This window comes from Pavona decussata, unplaced genomic scaffold (assembly GCF_977016875.1).
Source record: "Pavona decussata unplaced genomic scaffold, jaPavDecu1.1 SCAFFOLD_186, whole genome shotgun sequence".
Classification (NCBI taxonomy): domain Eukaryota; kingdom Metazoa; phylum Cnidaria; class Anthozoa; order Scleractinia; family Agariciidae; genus Pavona; species Pavona decussata.
The window spans coordinates 1,756,657-1,782,866 of record NW_028145595.1 but is presented as its reverse complement, the minus strand read 5'-3'; the positions used below and the strand labels follow the sequence as shown (position 1 = coordinate 1,782,866).

Sequence of the window (26,210 nt, the reverse complement as noted above, 5' to 3'; positions counted from 1 at the left end):
GATATCAAAGTAACAGGCCCGAGGAGAATAAAGTAGTTTTTCAAGTAAATGCATGGCACGAATAACAAAAAGGATACTAAGTGTCGCGATGTGTTGCAACGTTTCTCAGCGAAGCTGTACCAAAATGAATGAAAAGGCCGCTAGGGGTCTACGCCCGAGTCATGTTCGGAAACTTGAAGGTACTTTTTGTGGAAAGGGCGTTCTAGATCTTAGTTTTTCATGGAGAAGAGAGCAGAAGTGAGTTGACGTGTTCCAAAACTATCTTAGTTTGGGTTAAACTACACAAAGGGTATGGCGCAAAAATTTGATTCAGTGGCCGGACAGAAAAGAATTATAGCACTTCTTATTTGTACACAACATTATTTTTATCTGTAAGTTCTACACAAGTTTTGAACTGATGGGGCTGAGCCAAATTAATTGAACGTAAAGAACATTTTTCATCATTAAATTGCTCATAATATGTGCCAGTTTTGTGCAAAAACACCTGAAGTGATCTTTTCTGAGCATAACAGTCTGCAGTGATTGAGCTTATTTATCGGCTTGTGATTCATTGCCAAATACATCTCTGCCATTCTATTTTATTGTGTTTGTTTTGCCTGGGTATTCTGGTGAATGAAACCTTTTGACCCTAGTATAACACTTTCTGTTGCTCAACATATAGCAACAGCTGCGAGGACTGTAAAATGTTGTTGTAAAAGACAGCCTGTCAGCACAAGTGTTATACAATCCAAAAAACAATGCAAACGTTCGATTGCATTTTAGTTAACAGTGATGTTTCGAGGGCTATTAATATGTCCACCTGCAACGCAATCAGGGAAGATGCCAAAACATGAATGGAATACACTATCCGGGGTTTGTGATTAAGGCCAATGAGAGTGCGCACAACAGACTATCTACTGATTGGTTAACGTAATTTTCGTTCATGATAAATTTACTGACACTTTTGGCTGCCGGATTCTTTCCTTAGAGCCGAGCGCTTCTCCTCTAAATTTGAGACCAGTTGACACCACTGCCACAAGCATCCTGGTTACGTGGGATGAGGTTCCTGCTGCAGACCAAAACGGTATCATAGTAAGCTACACGGTCAAGCATCAAGCAGTAGGTGGAATAAGCGAGACTGCACCTATTTATTCTGCAACATATTACACTCCTGTGATGGCGGCTACCCTGACTGGTCTGATAAAGAATCAGAATTACAGCATCAGTGTTTTGGCATCTACCATCAAGGGACCTGGTGATTACAGTGATCCTATAACTGTTTTAACAAACCAAACACGTAAGTGAACTTTTTTCAAACAAAACTATCTGGTTATTAGAAATTATAACCCACTATAATTTCCACGTGGTCTTGTTGGATGAAACACGTCACGTTGTATAAAATCAGACAGCCGTTATTTTTTAAAATACATGTACATGCACCCTTCGAGGCGTTTGATACTGACTGCATATCATATAGGAGGATAATATGTCAGTACCCGAGGTTTAGACATTGTTCGAAAACTGAAAAGCTCAAAAGCAGCAGTGAAATTAATTTGAATACAATCCTTAAGCCGAGGCATTATCCCCCAGTAAACAAGCGAGCTGGAAAAAGGATTATTTAGGTTATAACCCTCTACTTAATTTCTGAAACGCGTGCACTTTACTGTAGAAAAGACAAAGGAGTGGGTTATAACAGCCGATGACAGTCGTCTGATTTGATATCCGTCACCCGTTTTTTGAACAAGACAAAATAAAGAAAGAACGTCAAATTCTTAGGTCTTGCCTACTCTAATCTTATCACAGTATAATAGGAATTGAGTTAGTCAGCTTGGTTTGGCAGCGACGTTTAACCATAACTAAATGTTCTGTATTTTTTAACGGTAAAACACATTTTAGTTATAAATTAGAGGGTTATAAACTAAAATAGATGAACGCTTGCCATATAGTGGGAAATAATGCCCTTGGCTGAAAGATTATCTTCAAAATTCCACAGTTGCCCTTGAAGCTTCCCTTCTCGGCCAAATGTTCCAATATACCAGCTCCTTGAATAAGTTAATTTTTTCGTTTGTTTACTAAATTTGGACAAGAAAAGAGTGTGTTCATGTATGTAGTAGTATCAGTAGCACAATATATTATTACAAAAAAAGTGAACTCAACGTACAATGTGTTATCTCTTAAATGGATACAACAATAACAATATGAAGTTACGCTTGCATATTTCTTGTATACTTACGTCTTAAGTAACGAAAATGTAATTCTGAAACTTTTGCAACTTAAATCTAGTAATTGGTTTGGCCATGACTTCACCTTCCATATCGGCGGTGGGACAAGACTTAATGATTATCTCACCTGCATTCTGGTCGCTGCGAGTGAAATGGTATCAAACATCAATATGTTTCGATCTCTGTCGATTGACTTGGTTCTCGGACAAGGCGATTGTCCCTTCGTTGTCCTCAAAAATTAAAACAGGACCACTTACCTCACCAATTTCCTGTTACCATTTGAGTGCGATACATATCTTCTTGAACTGCTGCTGCCAGAGCAATGTACTCAGCTTCACATGATGGTAGAGCCACTGTTGGTTGTTTTTTCTTGATTTCCAAGTAATAAGAGGACCGGCTCTGTTCAAACTGAAACAGTACCCAGTGATACTACGTCTTCCATTTGTAGATGAAGCCCAATCAGCATCACTGTAGCCTATCAGTGTAAGATCATCATCGCACTTTCTATAGCACAATTCAAAATCGAGAGTCCCCTTTAAGTATGGCAACGCATGTCTTAAATCTCCCCAGTGTCCCTTCACGGGAGCAGCCAGGAACTCTGACAACTGAGTAACAACTCAGCATATGCCTGGTCTGGTGCATGTCATAGCCTACACCAAACTACCCACTGCTTCACGGTATCGTCTAGGATCCAAAGGGGGTTTCACCACCAATCTCAACCTTCTGTTCTGAAGCTGTAGACCTTGGCTTAGAATTAGACATCTCAAATCTCTCAAGCACCTTAGTGATGTACCCCTTTTGATTCATCTTTACAAAGCCATCTCCTGGCTCAAAGTGAATATCCAAAAAGTATAAAAGTCTACCCAGATCTTTCATATGAAACCTCTCCTTCAGCATTCCTTTAGCTTCAGACATTTGCAACATGTTGCTTGCAGCTAAAATTATGTCGTCCACCTAGACAAGCATAGCAACAAATCCACTTCATAACATGTTACACACAATTGTCAGTAGGGCTTTGAACACCCATTGTACACCCCACCCCATTGTACACCCAATGACCCCACTGCATTTTTGCCCTCTGGCAAAACAGACGAAGCAGATGTGTTATTTTCAGTTAGGGAATTCATCTCTCCCACCATCGCTTCCTTCTAATTGCTAGACTCAGGCGAGTCCATGGCCTCTTGGTAAGTTTGAGGGAAAGCAGAAGATTTTTAACAGTTATCTACATTTGCTAGTACCTTATCATCATCTTTTATGTCTGTGACCTAATCACTCAGGTAGGCTGGGGCCCTTCTCGTTCTCGTAGAACGTCTCAAACCTTCATCGGAAGGCTGGCAAGTAGGACTGAATTCAGTCTCAGCATGGGGTTGTTTAGCAAGTTTATCCGGAACCTTTTCGGATCTGTCGACATCAGATACACTGTGTTGAGATCATCATCATCATCATCATCAGGCAACGATGTTTCTGTTTGGGTCTGTTTGTCTACTCCTTTCCAAGTCGTAGGGAACTTCACCACCCTGTACTTCATAACCTTACCTGTCTCTGGGATATAAACCAGATAGGCGACGCTCCCCTTTTCATAATAACCAAGAAAAATCATCTTTGTGTATCTGGGATCTACTTTCTGCTTATCCTGCTTATATGAGTATATGAGTAGCACTCTGATCCGAAGACTCTCATGTTTGACAAATTTGTTTTTTTTTTTTTTGCCAGTGATAGCAAAGTACGCTGTTTGTTTTAAGCGGTTGTTAAAGCACCTATCGCGCATGTACGCGGCAGTCATTTACTGAACTGCATTAGGCCAAAATGTTTTGCGTAAATTAGAATGCAAAAGTAAACACCTTCCCAATTTCAAATAAGCTTCTCCAATGTCACTCTGCTGTCCCATTTTGGTGAGGAGAATAGGGTGCGGACATTTCATGCTTTATCTTATTTTTCTCCAGGCAGAAACTTAAACGTCTGACAAATAAATTCACCACCATTATCCGATCTAATACATTTTCCCTTTGCGTCGACATGCTCTTTCACGGTGAGATGAGTTATGGCATGTGTTATACCACTCTCCCTGTCTGTTCTTATTATTGCTCTACAGAAGTGAGCAACGTGCCCTGGATGGCCGCACTGATAACAGACGATTTCCGACTGGGGATTTCGTTTCGTATTCCGTCTTCATCACAGAGTGACTTCCCGTCGCTACACTGGTTCGCTCAGTGTCCTTCGAAGCTTCGTAACGGGGCTTTCAATTCGATAATGTTTTGTTATTTATCACCCTGTGTAACGACGACAACAAATGGTTTATATTCTTCAGGTATTCCTCTGAGTATCATCGCTATGAGCAGGCTATCTGTCACGGTTTCGCCGGCATTTCTAAGAGCTGTTGCAGCAGTTTCTTCTCGAAAAACATAATCTGTCAATGTCTCGTGTTCTGACTTCACAAGCGATGTCAGTTCCGTATACAATTAAATCACTCTCGGCTTGCCTGTACCAGCATAGTGTGTTCGCAGGATCTTTAATGCTTTCTTGCCGTCGTCCCGCGCATCTTTCATCACAAGGGCAAGGCTTTTATTATCTATAAATTGTATTAACTCGGCGAAAGTTTCCTCATTCTTAGCTACGGTAATATCCACATCGTCAGCACTAGCTGCAGTGATGGAATCTTTCAACTTTCATAATCTTATATATCCGAGAAAGTTGACTACCCATTGCTTATATTTTCGTTCATCCCCGTCGAAAAGAAGTCTGCCGTATCTTGAATTGGGCTCATAACCTGTTTCTCTCATGACGGGGGAAGATGGATTCAAATTTATGTAAACGCATAAATACATCAAATACGCCATGTTTTACCTCATGGAAGAACAACATCCAGGGATCTTTTATTGCGTCATATATCTGAGCTGATTTTCCAAAAGGTGGCCACAAACTCAAAGGGCCACATCTAGCAGTTACCCCTCCCCTAACACCCACCGCTCGCTGGACTTCTGCTTCAGCTACCCCAGAATACACTGGACAGTGAGAGGCTGCCTGACATTGATCTTTCACCCTAAAAGAAACCGACATGTTCTTTAGAGACCACAAAAAGAAGTCTCCTTGACTGGAGAATGGCAAATGAAAAAAATTCAGTCGGGACAACACAACAAGCCAATTCTTACCCACCTGCCCCCTCCAGCTTTGCGCTCCTGACCCCTCTAATGGCATCGGTTCTCAAGGCCAGACCCTGGCCTGTTTGATGGCATAGCAGGTGACGCAGCCCCCCCCCCCCCCTCCCCCTCAAATTTATTCCAGCGCAAGGCGTCGAGGTTTCTGAAAACTTCAGCCACCTTTTGGAAAATCAGCTCAGATATATATAATTGTACAGGACATCCCACTACATAGAACGAAATCATCCTAACACCATTTTAAAACGCATACAGCATGATATCTATCTTTCAATATGTATGGCGAGAATTTGATATTGCTGGTCATTTGTTAATTTCGAGCGTCATCTTTTTCTTTGCTCAGAACCCAGTGCTGCCCCGGGCAAAAAATTACAGTATCTCAGGGAACAGTTCGCAGAAAAGTCGAAATGCTCAAAACAAATAAGTCAACTGGTCCCGATAACATTCCACCAAAACTTTTAAAACTCGCAGGAACTGCAGTCGTTCCTGCTCTGGTCACTCATTTTCGATATAGCATAGAACGCGGGGTAATTTTTTCGTCGTGGAAAACAGCTAGACTTGCACCGATCTTAAAAAAGGACGACGAGACGGACATGGGGAACTACCGTCCGATCTCCCTCCTCAGTGTCCCAGGCAAGATTATGGAGTCTGCAGAAATCAATGACACCCTTGTACAACACATCTTCAAGAGTAACAACCCTGCGTTGGATATCGCGCTGGGCATTCAACAGAACTCTTGCTGATCCACCTGACAGAGAGGTGGAGAAGAGCTCTCGATTCTGGAAAGGCAGTCGCAGCAGCCTTTGTCGATTTCAAAAAAACCGTTTGATAGTGTTCCTCATGATATTTTGTGGACGAAACTGAACAGTGATTTTGGAGTTACTGGTTCTCTCCTTGACCTAATACGCAATTGCCTCAGTGGCAGACAACAATTCACTGTACTAAACGGTGTTAAGTCGGAACTGTTACCCGTGCCATTGCGTATGGGGATCCCACAAGGATCAGGCCTAGGACCAACACTCTTCGTGTTATTTACGAACGATTTACCTTCTTCAGTACTTACCGGATCCGTCTACATGTACGCGGATGACACTACCGTATTTTGTATCGGTGAAACAGCTGATTTGGCGATTGCGAAACTAAATAAGGCCTTACGAGAGTTTTACACCTGGTGCCTGAACAACCGGTTGACACCTCACCCCAGCAAGAGCGAGGTCATTCTTTTCACAAAGGGGACACCGATGGGACCCATCGCCCCTGTGTACTTAGGAAACCCAGTGTTAAGTTTGGTTACCATGACGAGATTATTAGGACTGACAGTGGACCAGAAACTCACCTGGGTAGCCAACGTGCTTGAGATAAAGAGAACCTTCGCTAAAAAAACTTGATTTGCTTAAACGATCTCGTTTTTTACCACGGGCATTTTAGCCGTTAAGTACGGTTTAGTTTTGTGGGGCTAGTGTTGTAAGTCCCACCTTTTTGATTCAATAGAGAGACTACACTGTAGGGCAGCACGTATAATCTACAACTTACCAAAGGATATGGCTTCTGATGAAGTCCTTACGCGTGTTCAGTGGCCCACCTTTTTTCTTTTCTATAAGCTAGACGTTCTCAGACTTTTTTTATAAGGCTCATAGTGAGACTTTACCAAATACGCTGTCCGAGACTATTTGTCAAAACCGTGTTAACACTTATTTCACTCGAGAGCAGAACTGTCTCCTCGTACCAAGGTGCGAATCAAGATATATAAAAGATTCTGTCTCATATAGAGGCTCATCCTTATGGAATTTTATTAATTACAGCGACGGGAGGCAGCGGCGTCTTCGAATTTTAACTATCTCAGAAAGCAGGTCATCGCTGAGAACTTTTTTAAAGATTTTAAGTTTGACTGCAAATCTGCATCAACCACACGATATAAACAACAGAATTTTGTCTACTATTAACCTACTATATTAACTATTATTATACCTGAAATATTCTAATGTAACGTAGATTAGGTTAGTTTAGAAGTAAACACACGAACCCACAAGCTAACAGCTTTAATTATCATCGTGTTTATATAAAGATTATGTATGTATGTATGTATGTATGTATGTATGTATGTATGTATGTATGTATGTATGTATGTATGTATGTATGTATGTATGTATGTATGTATGTATGTATGTATGTATGTATGTATGTATGTATGTATGTATCTGAGAAAACAGAAAACTACTTCAACTTCAATTTCAGTCCAATGAGGTATAGTACCAAAGGAGATGCAGCACGGTGAGATCGTGATTAAAAAGCCGTGTTTGCTAACGGTTTTCTTGTGGGAGAGCCGTGCCTATATTTCAAAGCTTAAGCTATCCAAACCACTGTTCTAATAATCTGGTGGCGGTTGTCATTTTAAACTCTTCTAAGCCACCGTTAAAAAAATGAAAATAATGGCTGTGAATAGAAGTTGTAAATCGGTTTTTGTATTGTGAAAGGGCACTCCTGAGTATACGCCGCCTCATTTTAAAGTTGAAATGTCTACAGTAAACTGACACTTTGCAAAGGACAGTATAATCAAAGAGCTAAATTATTATTATTAATACCTTTAAGTATCATCGAAAGCCGTTGATCAAATGTTTCTTCGAGGAAAGGAAACAGTTCTTAACACCTGGTAATGTCGTGGATAAACATACCTCAGTCTGTAACCGTGTTATGCTATACAACGTTCGACGCAGCTGGATGATTTTTTGAAACATGAACAAAACACAAGTTGTAAATCAAGAAATGGCCAAGGATTTAATTTGATTTGTTGGAAAAAAAAATTACGCTCAATAATTTTAACTATTTATTTTTAAACCAGGACCCGATGCTGCTCCACAAAATGTGACAGGACATAGCACCAGCTCAACCAGCATCTTAGTCTTGTGGGATGAAGTGCCAGCAGATAAACAGAATGGTATCATCACAGGTTACACCATAACCTTACAAGCACAAACAGGGAATGAAAGTACAATTTTTCCAGCCGGTCAGAATGAACGTCAAAAGAATATAACCGGACTAAAGAAATATGTGAGCTACAATATTACGGTGTTTGCATCAACTGTGAAAGGAGATGGACCACACAGTAGTCCTGTTCTTGTTGTTAGAACAGACCAGGATAGTAAGTTATATTTTCTGCGGTTAAGCTTCTCGGTTAGTTTTCCTAGAAGGAAATATTATTTTAATAAGTTCATTGAGAGTTTACTTGTTCACTAAGGCCCGGTTCATACGTCGAACTTTACATGAGCCGAACCTAATCATTTGGTTCGGCGTATGTAAAGATCGGTGTATGAATCAGTTAGGATCGACAGATTTGTATTTGGGTCGACCCGCCGCTCTATTCGACTGCCCCAGTCGAATAGAACGGCAAAAGTCAGACGTCGAATTTTACATGTGCCGAACCAAATGCATACGTTACGTATAAATTATATAAATTATATCTATCCCAGGGGTCTGCGCGTTTCATCGACTTGGCATGCGCAAAGGACCTCATTCTGAACAACATGCGGGAAAAGAGGAATGTGCTTGCTCTTCTTGTTTCGAAACAACTAAATATACTTGTCTGAGATGCGAAAGATTAAAAAAAAAAAAAGAATCTATTCTTGATGTGCACACGCACTTCAAACCGACAGAAACTTTCCAATACACACTTTATCAAAGGCGAAGCCTCAAGACTTCTCAGAACAAAATCTTGAAAAACAACATTTGAAGAAAACATTACTTTATTCAAACAGAGATTACGCTACCGGGAGGTTACCTCGATAACCTTGTAGATAAAACTCTTTCAGAAGTCAATTTCCGCGAAAGAATGTCGGCACTACAAAACAAACAAAAAACGGGCAAAAACATTTTGCCTAACCTAAAACAATTCAGATGAGTAAATGGTACTTGATAGAAAAATAAGCCTCTGCTAAGAGAGATCTTCAAAGACCCTTCGTACAGAAAAGGGAGATCTTTGAAAGACGTACTCGTAAGAGAAAATTAGCTTTGAAGGTCATATTCTTCCTATCCCGACCGATAGGAGCCGTGTTTGGCCTGTCTTCATTATTTTTCCAAACAAGCTCTTCCATGTCAGAATTTATCTTTCCCGCCATTTTGAATCTTGTTGAGTAAAAACAACAGCCGCTGACCACGAAAATCTATTTTCTCACTTTAGATTTAATTAAGTTCGACTTCAGTTAGGTTCGACGTCTGAATCAACTGCCGAACTTAATTATTTGGGTCGACCTTAATAGGTATTAGGTTCGGCTCATGTAAAGTTCGACGTATGAACCGGGCCTAAAAGGTCTTAATTAAGGACTAGATGTACCATTTGCACTCTCCTACATTATCGTTTAAGAGAACAAAGCAATGCTTCTAGCCCAAAAAAGAATGGGAATAAAGGGTACAGTATAAGGGTGCAGTTAAAATAGAACTTACTGCAGACCTCCTTCTTAATTTTAGGTAGCTCCAAACGGTTACTCAGAAAGGACGTGACGCGTGCCAGTGGTAGTGATCTATCGACTGCCGGTTTCTTGTATTTTCGTTCTTTACACCAGCTCAAGTTAGAACTACTAAAATAATCAGGTTACGCGCCTTTATAGAAGTATGCTTTCCATGACGTTTTCAGATCAATCTTTCCAGTCAAAAAACTATACCGTGTGGGGTAGCCTGAGAAAGTTTTTCTTTTCTCAAATCTTGACATCCGTCTAAAAACTACTCCAAATGTGACATGTTAGGTTACTACTTTAATTGCACTTTGTAAAGAAGAATCACCACAGAGAGCGATTTTTATATGCAAGATTATCGCAAGACATTGATTAAAGGCTTCTTTGTGAGAAAGTTAAACAAACATGTAAAAAAGTGACATTTCTCTACAAAATACACCAAAACGTGAATACCGTGCATGAGCTATACAAAGATTGAAAAAGATCATATATTTATTGAAACATAAACCAAAACTACAGGTTGTCAGTCACCACTTAAGGCCACAGAATTAACTCAATTTATTGAAGGCATCCATGGTCATCCTCAATAACTCAAAATTTTATTTCAATTTCAGAACCTAATGGTGCTCCACAAAATGTGAGAGGACATAACACCAGCTCAACCAGCATCTTAGTCTCGTGGGATGAAGTGCCAGCAGATAAACAGAACGGTATCATCACAGGTTACACCATTACCTACCATTCACAAACAGAGAATCACAATGGAAATGTTCCAGTTGAGCCCGACGTTCGTGAAAAGAATTTAACAGGTCTAAAGGAGTATGTGAACTACAATATCACGGTGTTTGCATCTACAGTGAAAGGAGATGGACCACACAGTACTCCTGTTCTTGTTGTTAGAACAAACCAGGATAGTAAGTTAATTTTTGTTGTTATTAGCCCCTCGGTTACCTTTTCTAGAAAGAAAAGTTATTTAATTTGTTGGTTGAGTTTACTACTTTATAAAAGGGTCTTAAATAAGGACTAGCTGCACCATTTGCACTGTCCTTCATTATAGTTCGAGAGAACAAAACAACGGACAACAAAACAATGCTCCTAGCCCTAAAAAAAAACAATGCAGATTAAGGTTACAGTATAAGGGTGCAGTTAAAATAGAGCTTACTGCAGACCCACTTCTTAATTTAAGGTAGCTCTAAATGACTACTCATTAATGACGTAACGCGTGCCAGTAGTATCTATCGACTGCCGGTTTCTTGTATTTTTGTTTTTTCACCAGCACAGTTAGAGCTACTGAAACTAGCAGGTTACGCGCAGTTATTGAATTATGCTTTTTCTTACGTTTTCAGATCAGACTTTCAATAAACTATACCTTGTGTGGTAGAAAAAGTTTCTCTTTTACCAAATCTTGACATGTGTTTAAAAAATACTTGTTATGTGATATGTTAGATTGCTACTCTAATTGCACTTTGTAAAGAAGAGAACCCTCAGAGCGAATTTCGAAATGCAAGTTTATCGCAAGTCATTAATTTAAGGCTTCCGCGTGCGGAAATTAATAAACATGTAACAAAAGAGATATTTCTCTATAAAAAACTTAAGTACGTATCACGAGTGTGCTATACAAAGTTTGAAGCAACCCGTATCACTCACAAAAGGTCACCGAATTAACTCAACTTACTCATTTCAATTTCAGAACCCGATCTTGCTCCACAAAATGTGAGAGGGTATAACACCAGCTCAACCAGCATCTTAGTTTCGTGGAATCAAGTGCCAGCGGAGCAACAGAATGGTATCATCACAAAATACACCATTACATGCCATTCACAAACAGAGAATTACAATGAAAGTTTTCTAGTTGGGCTTAATGATCGTCAAAAGAGCATAACGGGTCTAAAGGAGTATGTGAACTACAATATCACGGTGTTTGCATCAACAGTGAAAGGAGATGGACCACACAGTAGTCCTGTTCTTGTTGTAAGAACAGACCAAGACAGTAAGTAGATTTCTGTGGTTTAGCTTCTCAGTTTATTTCTCAAACCGGAAAATATTTTGTTTATTGGTTAGTTGCAATTACTTGTGCAAAAAAGGCTTTTGGGCTAGCTGCACCGTTTGCCAGGTCCTAAATTATTGGTCAAGAGAACAAAAGAACTAACAACAGAACAATACTCCTAGTCATAAAAAAAAACAATGCAGTCGGGTTACCAAGGTGCGGTCAAGTTGCGGTGAAAGTAGAGCTTTTGAAAGGTGCAGTCTCACTCTAAAATTGAAGAGGCTCCCTATATATTTCCATGGAGAAGAGAGTAGAAGTAAGTTGACATGTTCCCAACCTATCTTAGTTTTGGTTAAACTACACACTCGTCAGTGGGTATGGCGCAAAAATTTGACCCCGAGGCCAGACGGAATAGAATAATAGCATTTCTTATTTGTACACAACATTTTATCTGTAAGTTCTACACTTGTTTAGAACTGATGGGACTGAGCCAAATCAATTGAAGGTAAAGAACATTTTTCATCATTAAATTGCTCATAATATGTGCCCGTTTTGTGCAAAAACATCTGAATTGATCCTTTCTGAGCATAAGAGTCTGCAGTGATTGAGCTTATTAATCGACTTGAGATTCATTGCCAAATATATCTAAGCCATTCTATTTTATGGTGTTTGTTTTGCCTGGGTATTCTGATGAATGAAACCACTTGATGCTAGTATAACACCTTATGTTGCTCAACATATAGTAGCAGCTGCGAGGACTGTTAAATGTTGTTGTAAAAGACAACCTGTCAGCGCACGTGTTATACAATCCGAAAAAACAATGCAAACGTTCGATTGCATACTAGTTAACAGTGATGTTTCGAGGGCCATTAATATGTCCACCTGCCACGCAATCCGGGAAAATGCCAAAACATGAATGGAAAATACTATCCGTAGTTTGTAATTAAGGCCAATGAGAGTGCGCACAACATACTATCCACTAGTTTTAAATATACTTTAACCTACTGTTATCAACCATCAGTGGTTAACGTAATTTAAGGACGGTGCCTAATAATACCGCAGTATTTTTGCACGGTTAATGACTATGGGGGAGAAGTAGATATTAGTAAGGGCTATTGTAATCCAAAAAGAAAATAGGGGGTAAACAAACATTTTTTAGAGATAATTAGGCAACAATAATCCCAAAAAGCAGTACAATACAAAGCAATGTGTGGAACTTTTTTCTTCCATTTTGAAGGTTTATTATCTCTGCAAAGGTTTTTTTTTTTTGGATACCAAGAGCACTTGCTAAATTCTACTTTCTCCGCATAGTTTTAAACGGGGCAAAAATTTCCCTGTATTAGTAGGCGCCACCCATAGGAAACTCGAGTATCTCGAGATGCGCAGAACGTATGCGCAGTAACAAGAGAAGGCACCGTCCTTAAGTTCATGAAAAATTTACTGACGCTTTTGACTGCCTGATTCTTTCCTCAGGGCCGAGTGCTTCTCCTCTAAATTTGAGACTAGTTGACACCACTGCCACAAGCATCCTGGTTACATGGGATGAGGTTCCAGCTGCAGACCAAAACGGTATCATAGTAAGCTACACGTTCAAGTATCAAGCAGTAGGTGGAATAAGCGGGAACGCACCTATTTATTCTGCAACATATTACACTCCTGTGGTGGAGGCTACCCTGACTGGTCTGATAAAGAATCAGAGGTACAACATCAGTGTTTTGGCATCTACCATCAAGGGACCTGGAGATTACAGTGATCCTATAACTGTTTTAACAAACCAAGCACGTAAGTGAACTTTTTTTAAACAGGCCAATCTGGGTATTAGATATTATAAATCACTAGTTTATTTCCACGCGGTCTTATTGGATAAAACACGTCACGTGGTATGAAATCGACCAGCGGTTTTTTTTTTAATACACCCCTCTGGCGTTTGATACAGACTGCGTATTACATAGGAGGATAATACGTATCCGAGGTTTAGACGTTGTTGCTCAAAAGCAACAGTGGAATTAATTTGAATACAATCCTTAAGCCGAAGCATTATCCGCCGGTAAACGTGCGAGCTGGAAAAGAGATTATTTAGTATTTAACTCTCTACTCAATTTCTCAAACGCGCGCAATTTACTGTAGAAAAGATAGAACAGTGGGTTATAACGGCCGATGACAGTCGCCTGATTTGATATCCGTCACCCGATTTTGGGACAAGACAAATTAAGGAAAGAAATTCCAATTCTACGGTCTTGACTACTCTAATTAACTCCCAGTAAAATGGAATCGAGTCAGCTTGGTTTTGTTTGCAGGCAACCACGTTTAACCATCAGGGAATGTTTTGTATCTTTTAATGGTAAAGCACACACATTTTAGAAATTTATTGGAGGGTTTTAAACTAAAATAGATGAACCCCTTTCCGGCTTGCTGCCATATATTGGACATAATAACCCACTCATAAGTTTTCGCGCGATTTTATTGGCTACTTTACGTCACGTGGTTCAAATTCACTGGACGGTTATCACGCAATAACCCCCGCCTGCGTCGATATTTGCCCTCCTATTATTTCCATTGCAAAGAAAAAAAAAGCCAGCGGAAAAAAAGCCAGCTTAAGAGTTTCACCTTTTTATCTTTATTATTTTACATGGAAGAAAAACAAACTCGTTTTTTAGATTTCCAGTCATGTTTACAGCAAAAAGCTGGTCGCAAATGCTGTTCTGGAATATACAAAAATGTCAACGAAACATACTGTCAACGTCTTTGAAGGTGAAGAAAGTAACGAATAGACTTTCAGATTTAGTCCTACGCAAACTGAGTCAGTTTGTCAAATTTTGGTCGTTTTTTACGTCAATCGCGCGCATCCGCCATCAGATCAGCACTGGCTTTTTTACGAGCGGTTTTCGCACAATGTAAAAATTAATAGGAGGGTTATAAAATAAATAAACCCTTTTCTGGCTTGCTGGTATGTCGGCTGATAATGTCTTTGGCTGAGAGATTGTCTTCAAAATTTCATATTTGCACTTGAAGCTTCGCTTCTCGGCCAATATTCATTTTTCGGACAATCTCTCAGCCGCGGACATTATCAGCCGACATACCAGCAGCCTGAAGGGGGCTATTTACTAAATAATGCCTTGGCTGAAAGATTGTCTTCAAAATTCCACAGTTGCCCTGGGAGCTTCGCAATTCCTGAGCCTCGGACAGTATCTTCCGATATACCAGCCCCTTGTTTACTAAATTTGCACAAGACAAGACTGTGTACATGTATTTTGTAGTATCAGTAGCAGTAAATAATATGGCCGCAGTCGTAGTGGTGGTGGCAGTAGTGATATTAGCATTAACACTTGTGGCTAAACTTTTGAACGGACTTTCTCAAACTCATTAATAATTTAAGAGCCAAAGACAAAGGAAATCATGCACCGTGACGTGTTTGGATATCTGATGAAAAACTCTTCCTTTTTGCAATCTTAATTTCCCCTACAAAATAAGTTTGTTTGAGAAGTTATATTAAACACGTGCACGAGACACAGTTTTTTATCACAACATCAAAAACCTCTAAGTTTGTCAAAAATACTCCGCTACGCGTCGTATTTTCAACTCTCTTCTCAGTGTTTGATACGTGATGAAACATTGTGTTTCATGTTCAATGTAATATATCAAATGCATACAGCTTATCTATCTCTTAATATGTATGGCGAGAATTTGATATTGCTGGTCATTTGTTAATGTCGAGTGTCATCTTTTTCTTTGTTCAGCACCTGGTGCTGCTCCGGGCAATTTGAGAAAACAGAACACCACTCTAACTTCAATTTCAGTCCAATGGGATATAGTACCAGAGGAGAAGCAGAACGGTGACATCGTAAGCTATACCGTCTTCTACTGGGAGACAGAAAGAGGCACACAGGGAACAAAACAAGTACAAGTACCTTCTTCCAAACGGGAAGAGACGTTGTCAGGTCTTGTCAAGTACACTAATTATAGCATTCAGGTGTTGGCTTCTACAATTAAGGGTGCTGGACCACGCAGTTTTCCACTTCGGGTGCAAACAGATGAAGACAGTAAGTAGACACAAGCAATTCCGGTAAATGTATTCAGATGTAGAACTGGATACGACTACTTGAAGTTTCCATTACTAGTTTTTAATAATAATAATAGTTATAGTAATGATGATGATGATGATGATGATGATGATGATGATGATGATGATGATGATGATGATGATGATGATGACATTAATGGCTGGTTACTGAGGCACATATATATCCATAGAAGCTAGGGATAGGTCTAACCTTAAAGAATCCTGATCCAGCGTGTAACTCGCACCGGGACCTAGAGGTATTGATCGAAGAAAAAAAGGTAAAGAAGCATCTGAGGAACGCTATGATGGAGAAGTTACAAGAGAACATCAGGGAAGAAAAGTGGCAAGGGCGCTTGCTCTCTTCTAGATGGCAAGACGAAGACGGGTGCTCCTCTTAGCAGAGCAAGTGGACTGCTGCACCTACCCACACAGTTGCTGCTGTGATGGAGTTCTACGCACCGCTCACATCGATCACTGTGGAGGGTGCAACGTGTAGAATGTGCGGAAAAGCTACAGAGACCCTCCCACATGTACTATCGGGATGTTTCGCTGTAGCTCATTTAAAGCATTTGCACAGACACAATGTTGCGCTTAACCCTTTGACTCCTGAGTTTTTCAGTAATTTCTTGTTAATCATGACATGCACTCATAAAAAAGCCTCTACCAACTTTCCTTTGAGAGTTAAGTACCTATAACCATACATATTTAGAAAGTAGACATGTCAAGGATTCCAAATAATTTATTAAGTTTTGGTTAATGATTCACCAGTAAAATAATTTATTCAAAATGGCGACTGAAATGAGAAAAAATGGATCTTTTACATACATTCTTGTTTAAATTTTCACCTTTGTATAAAGGAAAAGTGAAAAAATTGCAATTCTGCAAAGTATTTAGACTCTGTGAAGTACATTCCAGTTATTTCAATCTTCCGTCTCGCGTATCTATTTGTCTCTGTCACCAACAAATCCCACAGCTCATTGGTAAACAATGCATCAAAGAAAACAACAGGTAAGGAATCCACCTCAAAGTCAAATGTTTAACCATGTTCAGGGCCTCTAAATTCAGGGTACTGAGCCACAAACCTTTCGTTAGTTGCACTCCACTCGATAGGTGGGTTTTGCTGAGCAGCTCTTTGTTGTTGGCGGCGTCTTCCAACCAATACTCGACGTGCTGGAGCTGTCGAGTTCACGTTGTTCAAAACCACGTGGCATTGCGGCACTTTCCGACTCTGAATAATCGGACCAACTTGAAAAGAAATCGTCGCTGCTATCCGGCGTTTCAAAGATTATTCGATGTATTTCGGCCATGTCATCAATATGATCCGCCATTTTTTAAGTGCTCGCGAACAGACTTAAAAAAAACTCGAGGAAATTTGGTCTAATTTGGCGAATACTCAGTGAGAGTGAAACGAGTGCGTAAACAACTTCATGTAAGACGAATTAAGTGTCTTTCGACAAAAGATGGGGCCTCTATGAGCCTTTTTTAGGTCAAAACGTACCCCTAATTTGGAAGCGCGCGTAAATGCGCGCTCAGGAGTCAAAGGGTTAAGGTATTGTTCTTTGAGAAGTGTAAAGGCCTGAAGTTAGTGGACTCTGTCCCCCAATGACAGTCGCCAGTAACGCCTTAACCAGTGTACGAATCACCTGATACGCAAGCCCACTAATGGATGTGCCGGTGTAGCTGAACATACCTGCGTCAAGGCCAACAGAGTTAACCCGCGGTTTGGGAACCATAAAGGAAAGCAAGTCTGGACAGCAGACTGAGATGAGTTTTCCGCGGTTGGAGAATCGCGGAAAGAAGTCTGGGGAGAAAACATCTAAGTACAGGCAGCAGCGATAGGAGTTGAAGAGACAATACCCAAGTTATGACATTGAACAGTGTAATACCGTCAATGATGTCCTTGCTGCGCCAACAAAACACTTACCCAGACGGCAAGTGATAATGAAGATCTAGCTCATTGACCAGTCGACTGAGTCAATGTAAAAAGCCTAGGTGGTTTTTACCTTACGAAATTTACCAGCAATTAGGCGGAAACTTCTTTACTGCACTTCCTCAAGACTAGCGAGCAATTCCTGCTATAAATCTGAACCTCAAGCAATTGCCTGTCGGTCGAGCTATCGGGTTATACTGAAGTAATGCCCGCTAAAAAAAACCCGACCAAGCCTGGTACATTGTCTTCCGCCAGTTCCCTTAATGATCAGTTTGGTTTTCTGGGACTGTTTGTTTTTCCAAACAAGGTCCAGCTTCAGGGATTCGTGATTTAGCAGTTCAAGCAAAGTAATTCATTGCAGAGCCATAGCTGCGTACGCATTGACTCAGTTGCGAGCTCGTCAGTTAGAAATGGATGCTTTCATTGAGGCCCTCCGCAGGTTTATTTCGAATCGCAGCTGGCCTACTGGGACCGCGTAGCATAAGTCAAGATAGGGAACTCGACGTTTTTAAAGCCGATTTCAAAACTTGTGCTGTTAGAGGGAGGTGGTAAGTGATCTTGAAGGGCAGTGACCGATTGACTGATTGACAGTTTGCGCGCGCTCTGCAGATTCTGTTAGTGAAAGTGCGTGTGGTAAGCAAATACTATCGATCCCTCGATTTTATACCAAATGGATTACAAAGGTGAGTTTTGCTCTTCAAATAAGTCAGTTTCTCGTTTGTGAACCCTTTTTCATTTATCATCGAACAAAGAAAGTGAGTTCACGAAGAGCAAAGCCTTTTTGCATGCTTTTTATCTTTGCTGAGGAAAACTAAGTAAAAGCCACGCATGCGCATTTCATGAAAAAATTGTGACTGGTTGTTTTAATAAAAAAAAAATGAACTGTTATCTAAGAACCGCTTATTAGAATTTCGTGAAATTTGACAAAACAGTAGTTCTTCAAAAGCGTAACTGCAAATAAAATTTAAAGAGGTATCTTCAAAAAAATTTAAGTGCAAAACCAACATTTACAGGAGATGTCTCTGTTAAAATTATATGAAAGAAGTGTCACTATGTCAGTATTTTGTGAGTTTTTCTGGATACAAAATATGGAAAAGAATCTAGCGAGTGCATTTTCTAAAAATTAAGGAAAACCATTATTTGTGGACGGTTAATAGCTTGCTGCGTTGCCATGGCAACATCACCTTGCTCAACAGGAAGTATCCAAATTTATTTCTTCTTAGTTAATCTTGCACTATGCTAATTTGGGGTATTCAGAAATACGTAGTCTTCAAATAATGTTTACTAACACCTGTATACAGGAAAATTGTGTTCGGCCACTGCTCCCTGAAACATTGGTAAGCTTTCGTCTTTTATCTCCCTCGTGTTTTTCCATTTTCCGTTGTCCGTTGTGATTTCTGCCGCAATTTACTTATTTTGTTTCTTATGGGCATTTGCACAAGGTGTATGACTGTCAAACACAAATTCTCAAATGCAGTTTTAATGTTGCTGTTGCGTACCCGTCCAAACCATTGTTCTAATAACCTGGTGGTGGTTGTCATTTTAAACTCTTCTAAGCCACCTTGAAGTATAATTTTTTAAAATTGTAAAACTGTACTCTCAAAGGAAACGGCGGAAAGATTGGGCTCGCATTAGCACTGAGTAAAATAATAGCCGTGTACAAGAGAGGATGAAGGTCAGCCGTGTATCGATATGGTAAAATGGTTTTTGTATAATGAAAGGGCACTTTGCAATACACCCCGCCTCATTTTAAGGTACAAAAGTCTACAGAAAACTGACACTTTACAAGGGACAGTATAACAAAGGGCTAAATTATTATTATACCTTCCAGTATTATCGAAAGACGTTTATCAAATGCTTCTGCGTGCGAAGGCAACAGTTCTTAACACATGGTTATGTCGTAGAAAAACATACATCAGTCTATAAACTGCATTATGCCTGACACAACGTTCAAATTGCTCAATGATTTTTTGAGACATCAACAAAACACAGGTTGTCAATCAAAAAATGGCTGAGGATTTTACTTGATTTATTGAAAATATAATCACGCTCAATAACTTTAACTATTTATTTTTAAATCAGGACCTTATGGAGCTCCACAAAATGTGAGTGGATATAACACCAGCTCAACCAGCATCTTGGTCTCGTGGGATGACGTGCCAGCGGATCAACAGAATGGTATCATCACAGTTTACACCATTACCTACCAGTCACAAACAGAGAATCACAACGGGGTTGTTTCAGCTGCACCTAACAATCGTCAAAAGAGCATAACGGGACTAAAAGAGTATGTGAACTACAATATCACGGTGTTTGCATCAACTGTGAAAGGAGATGGACCACACAGTAGTCCTGTTCTTGTTGTAAGAACAGACCAGGATAGTAAGTAGTAAAGCTTAAGGCTTCCTGTTCCGGGAATGTGTTCTTTCTATACAAAAAAGTCCTTTCTTAGTCCATAGCATAAGAAACTCTTTTTTTCAGTAACAACTTTTCTTTCCTTTGTTTAAAGCCTTCCTTCGACATTTAAAAAAATTAACAACAGATAAATTAATGAAACGACTAAAAAATGAACTTATCCTAGCGTGGAAAATGATAGGACATCCACAGAAGTTTTACGCAAGGAAATTTGTACAATTGAGAGGCCGTGTTTGCTAACGGCTTTCTTGTGGGAGAGCTGTGCCGACATTTTAAAACTAACGCTATTCAACCTAGTGTTCTAATAACTTAGTAGCAGTTGTCACTTTAAACCTATCTAAGCAACCTTAAATTATGATTTTTCGAAATTGTAAAACTGTACTTTTAGAAGAAACAGCGGAAAGATTTGGCTTGCATTACCACTGAGTAAACTTGAATAGCCGTGTATCGAGATTGTAAAAGGGTTTTTGTGATAGGGCACTCTCTAGTGTACGCCCTTTCATTTTAAGGTTGAAATATCTACAGAAAACTAAGGCCTAGGGCAAACGTCGAATCTAAGTCGCGTCGAATTTATTAAAAATAGGTCCGACAAAGAGTCGACTTAATTCCAGTGTGGTAGCAAACGTCGAACCTGCGTAGACCCTAATTCACAAGTTGCACTTCGTGAAACACGGGAATAAGCACGTGTCCCCGTGCTTTTAGGGACCTTACGAAAACACCAAGGCGACGGCGACGATAACGCCACAACACAAAAGGCTTAATGAGCAAAAACAATCGCTCTGCACGTGCGTTTTACATTTTGGTACATTTCTTTGTCGTCCCCTGCGAAACAACAACGTGAAATGACCAAATTCAGGGTTTTATGGAGAACGTGAACACACGACAGTGAATTTTTCATTCTCTTCCTTAACTTGAACAGTACTCCTACCAATTTGGTTCCTGGGTAGTTTGTCGTTTGTGTACAAGTTGAATGAGTTAAAATAATCACGAAGTAGCACAAATGAAATAAAGTTATACCGTCACCGTCTTGCTTTCGTAAGGTCCCTATTCACTCGATTCGCGGCTAGTTATTGCTAGGACTTGCTAGCGAAATGCCGAAATACAGCACTCGTCGGGCTTTTCTTTGGCAATTAATTGCGAAAAATAGAAAGAGAAGATTCAAACACTGAGCATTTATTGCAAATAAGCAAATCGCATTTCAATCATTTATATTTAGTGCTCATGAAACACGAAAAACACATTTCCATCGCGCTGTACGATGTCAGCAATGGCTTTCGACAGCTCGCCATTTCTGGTCGCGAAATTGTCTTTGTACAGCGCATGCTCGTCAGGGGGGGAAATAGCGTTTGGCAGATGGGGGAGTCGGTATTTTTGTGACGTTTGCGCAGTCCATCACATTTGAATCAATTATTTTGTAATTTGCATGATTTATGAATTGAGTTCAGCGCGTGTTTAGAACGGCGTTTGCTGTAACGCCGAACCACTGTCGCATAATCCGACTTGGCAAGTCGAACTTATGCTGGAGTCGAGCCAATTAATTTGAGTCGAACTTAATTGCGGCAAACGTCGCACCATTCATGTGCCTATTTCAAAATTAATAGGTTCGACGAATTAAGTTCGACTAAGATTCGACGTTTGCCCCAGGCCTAACACATTACAATGGACAGTATAATAAAACAGCTAAATTATTCTTATACCTTCCAGAATTATCCAAAGTCGTTGATTGAATCTTTCTTCGTGCGAAGGAAACAATTCTCAACATATGGTCACGTCGTGATAAACATACCTCACTCCTATACTACGTTACGCTATTCAACGTTTGAAGCAACTTTATGATTGTTTGAAACATGAACAAAACACAGGTTGTCAATCAAAAAATGGCTGAGGATTAATTTGTTTTATTGGAAGTATAATCACGCTCAAAAACTTTAACTATTTATTTTTGAATCAGAACCTGATGGTGCTCCACAAAATGTGACAGGATATAACACCAGCTCAACCAGCATCTTAGTCTCGTGGGATGACGTTCCAGCAGAACAACGGAATGGTATCATCACAGGTTACACCATTATCTACCAGTCACAAACGGAGAATCTCAATGGAAGCGCCTCAGCTGGGCCGAATGAGCGTCAGAAGAACGTTACAAGACTAAAGGAGTATGTAAACTACAATATTACGGTGTTTGCATCAACTGCAAGAGGAAATGGACCACAAAGTAGTCCTGTTTTTGTTGTAAGAACAAATCAGGATAGTAAGTAAATTTCTGTGTTAATTAAAGCTTCAGTTTTTCAGTTCCGGCAATAGATTGTTTTCATATGACATCACGGCGGCCATGTTGGTGTCCCAAAACAAAGAAACGGCGGCCATGTTGGTGTCCCAAACTAAACCTCTGGGAATTGAACTCTATTTTTATGCAAATATTTCCTTTTGTTTCAGTAAACCAATATGGTCGGTAGTCACGTGAATGAAAACGCTCTATATATTTTTTCTAGACCAAAAGGGTCCTTTCTTATTCTATCAGGCATAAGAAGCTACTTTGTTTTCTCCTTTGTTTTTTGTTTTTTGTTTTTTAATTGTTTGTTTGTTTGTTTTTTGTTTTTGTTTTTTTTTTTTTGTTCGTTCTTTCTCTTTTATTTTTAATATAAGTAACAACTCTTCTTGTTTTGTCTAAAGTCCTCCTTTGACAATTGTGAAAAACAATTAAAATGTTCAAACCGTTGTAAAATGAACTTATCATAGCTTACGGAAGGAAATTTTTACAATTAAAAAACCGTGTTTGCTAATTAACGGGTTTTCTTTTAGGAGAGACGGGCCGATTTTTTAAAGCTTACGCTATGCAAACCACTGTTCTAATAACCTGGTGGCGGTAGTCATTTTTAACTCTTCTAAGCCACCTTAAATTATAATTTTTCAAAATTGAAAAACTGTACTTTCAGAGAGTTAAACGTGCATTGCCACTTAGCAAAATAATAGCTTTGTATCATTATAAAACGGTTTTTGTATTGTAGAAGGGCACTCTTGAATATACGCAGCCTCAATTTAAGGTATAAAAGTCTTAAGCCACGTGACACTTTACAAAGGACAGTATAATCAAAGAGATAAATTACTATTATACCTTCCAGTATTTTCGAAAACCGTTGATCAAATGCTTCTTCATGCGAAGGAAACAATTCCTAATACATGGTAATGTCGTGAAAAACATACATCAGTCTGTAACTGCGTTATGCTATTCAACGTTCGAAGCAGCTCGATGATTGTTTAAAACAACACAGGTTGTCAACGAAAAAATGGCTGAGGATTTAGTTTGATTTATTGTAAATAAATCACGCCAATGCATTAAAGGATTAATTTTTAAATCAGAACCTGACGGTGCTCCACAAAATGTGACGGGACACAACACCAGCTCAACCAGCATCATAGTCTCGTGGGATGAAGTGCCAGCAGATCAACAGAATGGTATCATCACAGGTTACACCATTACCTACCAGTCACAAACAGAGAATCACAATGGGAATGTTTCAGTTGGGCGCGATGATCGTCAAAAAAACATAACTGGACTAAAGGAGTACGTGAACTACAATATTACAGTGTTTGCATCTACTGTGAAAGGAGATGGACCACACAGTACTCCTGTTCTTGTTAGAACAGACCAGAATAGTAAGTTAATTTTGGCGGTTAAGCTCCTTCGTTAATTTTCCCAGAAGGAAATATTATTTTAATTAGTTGATTTACTTTACTTGTTCATTAAAAGGTCCTTACTATGGACTAGCTGCACCATATGCACTGTCCTTCATTATAGTCCGAGAGAGCAAAAAAAACAACGGACGACAAAAAAATGCTCCTAGCCTTGAAAACAATGCAGATGCAAGTTACATTGTAAGGGTGCAGGTAAACTAGGGGTTTCCTACTGCTTAATTTATGGTGGCTCCATATGGTTACTCAGTAATGATGTAACGCACACCAGTGGTATCTATCGATTGTCGGTTTCTTGTATTTTTGTTCTTTCCACCAGCACAGCTAGAGCTACTGAAATAAGTAGGTGACGCGCTGTTATTTAATTATGCTTTTCCTGATGTTTTTAGATCGGAATTTCAATAACTATACTGTGTCGGGTGGAAATGTTTCTCTTTTTTCAAATGTCGACATTTGTCTGAAAACGACTCCTGATATAACATGTTAGATTGCAACTTTAATTGCACTTTGTAAAGAAGAATACCCTCAGAGAGCGATTTTCATTTGCAAGATTATCGCAAGTCATTGACCAAAGGCTTCCTCGTGCGGAAGTAAAATAAACATTTAAAAAAGTGGTCTTGTTTCTACAAAATATACCAAAACGCAAGTACCACGTATGTGCTATATATAGTTTAAAGCAGCCCCTATATTTATGGAAACATAAACAAAAACACAGGTTTTTAGGCGCCAAAGGCCACACAATTATCTCGTGGAAGTTCCCTGCCAATTTTTTAAAAGCTTACGCTATCCAAAACACGGTTCTAATAACCATGGTGGCGGTTGTCATCTAAAACTCTTCTACGGTACACCTTAAATTATAATTTTTCAAACTTATAAAACAGTGCTTTCAGAGCTAAACGGCGGAAAGATTTGGCTCGCATTACAACTGAACAAAATGACAGCTGTGTATCTAAATCATAAAACAGTTTTTCTATTCTAAAAGGGCACCCTTTAGTATATGCCGCCTCACTTCAAGAAATCAAGAAATGGCTGAGGATTTAATTGGATTTATTGGAAGTATAATCACGCTCAATAACTTTAACTATTTATTTTTAAATCAGAACCTGATGGTGCTCCACAATATGTGAAAGGATATAACACCAGCTCAACCAGCATCTTAGTCTCGTGGGATAAAGTACCAGCGGATAAGCAGAATGGTATCATCACAGGTTACACCATTACCTACCAGTCACAAACAGAGAATCACAATGGGAATGTTTCAGTTTGGCCCATTGATCTTCAAAGGAACATAACGGCACTAAAGGAGTATGTGAACTACAATATCACGGTGTTTGCATCTACAGCGATGGGAGATGGACCACACAGTACCCCCGTTCTTGTTGTAAGAACAGACCAGGATAGTAAGTTACTTTGTGCGATTAAGCTTCTCGGTTAGTTTTCGAAGAGGAAAATATTATTTTAATTAGTTCATTGAGTTTACTTCTTGATAACAAGGGTCTTAATTAAGGGCTGCCTTAAACTGCACCATTTGCACTGTCGTCATTATTGTTTGAGGGAACAAAACAACGGACAACAAAACAATGCTCCTAGCCCTAAAATCAATGCAGATGCAGGTTAATGCAGACCTGCTGTTCAGTTAAAGGTAGCTCTATGTGGTTTCTCACTAATGACAAAATGCGCGCTAGTGGTATTTATCGATTACCGGTTTCTTGTATTTATGTTCTTTCCACCAGCACAGTTATAGCTACTGAAATAAGCTGAAGAAGCGCTGTTTTTTAATGATGCTTTTCCGGACGTTTTCCGATCGGATATTCAAAAAAACTTTAACGGTGAAGGCCTTGGTGGGGTACTCCCCTATATGGGCTATATAGGGACGTGCCGCTGGATACGGTATAGTTTTTGGCTTCTCCGCCCTGAACAGGGTATATAATTTCAAACGAGTCCGCCCTGGACCCGTCCTAGACAGGGTATGGTTGCAAGACTGTCGTAGAGTATTTGGTAATCCGAAATCAGAGACGTTAGTCTGTAGTTATCTAGTCTAGAGAACAATGCTTCACGTCAACTGAGTTTCCACCTAAGGTTCACCGCTGTGAATGCGATGTTTTGGAATTTTTCGCCATCACCTCTAGGTAGTGTATTATTTTATCTGTTGTGATTGGTATTCGCGTTTCAATGCGTGGAACATCACGTCCCCCCCCCCCCGGGGGTGTAGGGTAGAAAGAGTTTGTCTTTTATCAAATCTTGACATCTGTCTGAAAAATACTCCTTATGTAACATGTTAGATTGCTTATCTGATCGCATTTTGTGAAGAAGAGTACCCTTAG

At 39.6% G+C, this 26,210-nt stretch overlaps 1 protein-coding gene and 1 long non-coding RNA gene across 3 annotated transcripts in view; one reads left to right on the top strand and one right to left on the bottom strand.

The window, feature by feature from the left end:
* Positions 1 to 26,210, bottom strand: part of LOC146462638 (uncharacterized) — a 243,281-nt gene that overhangs the window by 73,284 nt on the left and 143,787 nt on the right. The gene's annotated exons all lie outside the window — the stretch shown is intronic.
* LOC146462642 (phosphatidylinositol phosphatase PTPRQ-like) overlaps positions 1 to 26,210 on the top strand; it is a 60,232-nt gene that overhangs the window by 7,683 nt on the left and 26,339 nt on the right. Inside the window, exons 6-15 of one of the 2 annotated variants that reach the window (XM_085085421.1) lie at positions 968 to 1,276; positions 8,196 to 8,495; positions 10,416 to 10,715; positions 11,492 to 11,791; positions 13,262 to 13,570; positions 15,526 to 15,828; positions 19,861 to 20,160; positions 22,145 to 22,444; positions 23,554 to 23,850; positions 24,987 to 25,286. In XM_085085421.1, the coding sequence (XP_084941547.1) occupies positions 968 to 1,276; positions 8,196 to 8,495; positions 10,416 to 10,715; positions 11,492 to 11,791; positions 13,262 to 13,570; positions 15,526 to 15,828; positions 19,861 to 20,160; positions 22,145 to 22,444; positions 23,554 to 23,850; positions 24,987 to 25,286 (3,018 nt within the window). The remainder of the gene's footprint in view (positions 1 to 967; positions 1,277 to 8,195; positions 8,496 to 10,415; positions 10,716 to 11,491; positions 11,792 to 13,261; positions 13,571 to 15,525; positions 15,829 to 19,860; positions 20,161 to 22,144; positions 22,445 to 23,553; positions 23,851 to 24,986; positions 25,287 to 26,210) is intronic. The other variant, XM_085085420.1, reaches the window with a different exon arrangement.